Below are 4,346 nucleotides of genomic sequence, written 5' to 3'. Positions count from 1 at the left end.
AACGTTAAATCCGTTAATTTTTTTAAGAGGTGATCTATTCACCCCCCCTCTCGATCACTAGCCACACCGTCTAACACTAACTTCTTTCTTAATTGTTCAAGTACATGTCTGAAACACATTGATCCAAATACTCTAAGATGACTAATATTTGGCTTCAGTCTTGTCCAAGCCTCATAAGGTGTCTTATCGACTATCTTCTTGGTTGAACATTTGTTTAGAATGTATATTATTGTCGAAGATGCTTCACCCTAAAATCTCTTTGGCATTTATTTAGATTTCAACATACTATTGGTAATTTTCAATATACTTCTATTTCTTCTCTCATCTATACCATTGTGATGAGGTGTATAGGGTGTAATGACCTCATGCTTTATACCTCCCTCATTACAAAGTCTTGCAAATTCTCTAGAGATATATTCACCGCCACCATCAGTTATTGGTTTCTTTAAATTGCATCCACTTTGTTTCTCCACCATCAATTCTCAGTTTCTTTAACCTGCATCCATTTTGAAGGTTTTTTTATCTGCCAATGGTGCCTTCATGATCATCTTTCCTTCACCATTATACACCTTCATTAGGTTTTCTTCCAACTTCGTCTTATACCCTTTGGCAAGTAATTGACCTATGCTTATCAAATTGCTTGTCATTGAAGGTACATACAATATGCCAGTAATAGTGACCCTCTTACCATCTTTTCTCACCACAACTATGTTTCCTTTTCCACTTGATGTGACATGCCTTCCATTTACAAACCTGGTCACTTTCTTAACTGATTCATCTAACTTGGTAAACTAGTTTTTTATTACCATTCATGTGGTTACTGCATCCTAAATTCATGTACCACATATTGGTTTGTTAATTATTCGATTATGTATTTGCCATGAGTAGCATATCATCAGAGTCACTCCCTCCATCATGTGCATATTGCACTTTGTCATTATCTTTCGCTCTTGACTCCTTATTTCTTCGAAAATCTCGAGCATAATGACCAAATCCTTGTCAGTTGTAACATTGTACCTCCTTCATGTCAACTTTTTCCCCCGAATAATTGTTGCCCATTACTTTCTTGGTTGAATTAGAGTGATTCTTTGAATTCTTGCTTGACTTCTTATCATTAGCAAGATTATTTCTCGGCTTTGCTTTTTCTTTTCCAAACTTCTTGATGAATCTTATTTGCAATGCTTGTTCAGCCACCTTCTCCCTTTCTGAGTTCCTCCGCTTCAGCCTCATCTCATGAGCCTCTAATGAAGCTTGATGTTCTTCTAACTTCATCTCAGTTAGGTTCCTTGACTCTTCAATAGACACTACAATATAAAAAAAATTACAGTCACAGATCTCAATTCTTTCTCAATCTTCTGTAAATCATTGATTGATTCACCATACACCTTCATCTTGTTGGGAGGAAATCCACAATGCAACGGAACACTCAACAACACGATCTCTCTCAAAAAAACAAATTCAACTTAGAGACAATAAAAAAAGCACCAAATAAAACAACATAATTTTAGCTTGGAAAAACCTCTATTAACTAGGAGTAAAAAACCACATGACCCGTAGGCCACTTAAATCTCCACTATAATCAAATAATGGGTACAACCAAGGTTTTCTATAACACTAGTTAGAGGCATATATCAACCAAGACTTACAATCAATCTCGGAATACAACAAGAAACAAGATATACAATCAACCACAAAAATTGCACCTTAGAAAACTAATTGGCATATAGGTCTAGAAACTCAAAATTTGATCTCCATAGCTCAGAATTTACCTCTATGAGTGTTGAACACTGTCACCCAAATTTAGGATGATCTGGCGGTTGGATTGTGAGAAAACTCTGATCTTCTGGGAATGGTCTGTGCTGAATTAGGGTTACAGGAATAATGTATTTTTTCTAGCTTATCTTATTTTTCTCTCACACACTCAATTGAATGACCTAATTCTCTTTGTTGGATAATAACAAAGGTTTACACACACACATGGGCTACTAACCCATATTCATTTGGGTCACTCCAAATAGAGGGATATCCCAACACACCTGGTTCATGAGTAACACTAATCTTTAGAAGAAATCAGCAATCGATTCATCTTCTTTCATCTATGTTATCTCAAATTACTTTCTCAGCATCTACAACTTCATCCTCTTTAGTTTTTCATCTTTGTCGTACAAGTTCTTCAACTTGTCACACGCTCCTTTGAACGTTTCTTCTTCAATGATCTTCTCAAACACGTTAGGATTCACACATTGATGAATAAAACAGGGTTTTTCCATCTTTCTTCATTTGTTCTTTATGTGCTGCCTTCTGAATATCATTTGTATTCGCTTCAAATGCAGATACTTCATCACTCACGATTTCAGTCACATCTTGAAATCTAAAGACGACCTTCATTTGCGCAACTCACCTCTCGTAGTTTTTACCTTTGAAAACATGTAGATTTACTAGAAATCACGTTAATGTTGTTCTACTGTTTTCCATTACAAATCTCTTTGAATTGCAATCGAACTCGTTGATATCAATTTGTTGCTTGAAATAATTAGGATTTTCAAGAAGAGTGAAGAAGAATAGAAGAGAATAAGAGAGAGAAACTATATTATGTGAAAAAGATTTTATTAAAGTGAAGTTGTTGTGTTTTTTATTTACAATGCCACATTATATATAGGCAACAAAACATACAATTTACAACTTGTCGTATTCAACTTTGTTGAATACTTGCTTTCGTCCTTCGACACACATGCTGTATTCGATTAACACAATCATGTTGAATACAATTTTTCTAAAACATTGAATTATATCTTCTGACAACTATTGTTGTATATAGTTTTTTTTTCTTATTATTTTCATATTTTAATAGACCAAATAAAAAGAAGCAATATATAATTAATCCACGTTAAACAATTGATTTGATTGTCATCACTCATCGCCTTCTTATTCATCAATATATTTAGAGCATATAGAATCACCATTAGTACGTTGATGGTATATCCTTTGTTCTCAAGTTATGATAGGTGGGCCAAAAAAAGAAGGAATTATATGTTTCCAAATGCCACATATTGATGCATTATATTTCTATTTGTGTCAAACAAACCTTAACCCGTAACATGCATGGGTATGGGAGGTCCGCATTATGACTCAGACACTGTGTGATTTTTTTACGAAAATAACCCAATTTTTCAAGGAAATTCACAAAATAACCTTGGTTTCAAAAAAATCCCCAAAGTACCCCGCTTTTAGGAGGAGGTGCCAATCCAACTGGCGATTCCTCTTAAAAATTGAATGGAGGCGCCAATTGGAATGGCTAGGGCACATGCCCTAGCCAATCCAATTGGCGTCCATGTGTATCAGTTGAGAGGAGGCGCCAATTGGATTGGCGCCTCAGTGTAAAATGTATTTTTTTTTGTTATAAATAGATGTGTTGTGTGAATCATTGTTCCACATCTCATTTCATCATTTGGAAATCATGTTTGGTGTTCGTCGCCGATATGGAAAGGTGATTTATGCGAGAGACAAACCTCAGAAGTTGATGTTGTTCTGGAACATCACTATGTTCGATCAACTGAAGAGGGAGTTGGTTCATTGGATAGATAGGAAAATACCAGAAGGGGAAAAATTAGAAGTATTGAGAGACTCGACAGTATCTTTGGTTGGGTGCGAATGAAAACTGATAAGGATGCTAGGAAAATGATGTTCGGTCGAGATGACATCAATTTGATTGTTGTAATCAGTTAGAAATATTTATGTTTTCAGTTAGCTTATTTTGTACTGATGTTTGTTGTGAACCTTGTTGTAACAAAGACTTTATGTATATAATGATTGAAGGTTACAGAAATACAATGTTACAAAAAGCTTATGACCCAGATGATGCTCCTCGATTGGGACAGTTGTTCTTGTTGTGTCCTGGTTGACGACAGATACTACATAATCTTATCATTTTATCTGTCAAATCCATTTCTGTCCTAATACATGTGTTGTTTGGCCTTCCTTTTTTCTTTCTACGCATCTTGTCGTTGTGCCAAACTATATCACCTTCGTATGGAGGTCAGTATTCCTCCATTGGCAGTATCGAGAAGCTTTTATTATATACATTCATGATAGTGATGGCCTTGTACACATCAGTTAAATGACTGTAAGCGTCTTGACGAGTATATGCGCAGACTGCAATGACATGGGAGCAAGGAATGTGGAAGGCCTGGAATTTTCCACAGTCGCACCAACTTCTATTTAGTCTAACAGCATAGGATAAATTTGGTCTCCCCTCGTTGTGGTCCATTGTTTCCCGGACGCTGAAATTTTGCCTATGATGGTCAAACGTTGTTACAGCGTGTGTGCTAGCTTTGATGCTCTCCTCT

General features: G+C 35.8%; 1 protein-coding gene across 1 annotated transcript; it reads right to left on the bottom strand.

Moving 5' to 3' along the window:
* Positions 1-491: 491 nt before the first annotated feature.
* Positions 492-2,388, bottom strand: LOC127106060 (uncharacterized). The gene is made up of 3 exons (XM_051043343.1): positions 2,241-2,388; positions 1,018-1,304; positions 492-791 (listed from the first exon to the last, which is right to left on the bottom strand). The coding sequence occupies exons 1-3, from the start codon at positions 2,386-2,388 to the stop codon at positions 492-494; spliced, it is 735 nt and encodes a 244-aa protein (XP_050899300.1).
* Positions 2,389-4,346: the final 1,958 nt, after the last annotated feature.

The sequence above is a fragment of the Lathyrus oleraceus genome, chromosome 1 (genome assembly GCF_024323335.1).
Source record: "Lathyrus oleraceus cultivar Zhongwan6 chromosome 1, CAAS_Psat_ZW6_1.0, whole genome shotgun sequence".
Lineage (NCBI taxonomy): Eukaryota > Viridiplantae > Streptophyta > Magnoliopsida > Fabales > Fabaceae > Lathyrus > Lathyrus oleraceus.
The sequence above is the reverse complement of the archived record's forward strand: the minus strand, read 5'-3'. Positions and strand labels throughout refer to the sequence as shown.

Excerpts from the sequence above, each read along its gene's own strand:
- LOC127106060 (XM_051043343.1), bottom strand. The coding sequence starts at position 2,388 with ATGAAGGTCGTCTTTAGATTTCAAGATGTGACTGAAATCGTGAGTGAT. Across the intron at positions 1,305-2,240 it reads CCTGTTTTATTCATCAATGT|TGTCTATTGAAGAGTCAAGG; the intron begins GTGAATCCTAAC and ends TTTATATTGTAG. Across the intron at positions 792-1,017 it reads AAAAAGTTGACATGAAGGAG|TTTACCAAGTTAGATGAATC; the intron begins GTACAATGTTAC and ends ATAAAAAACTAG.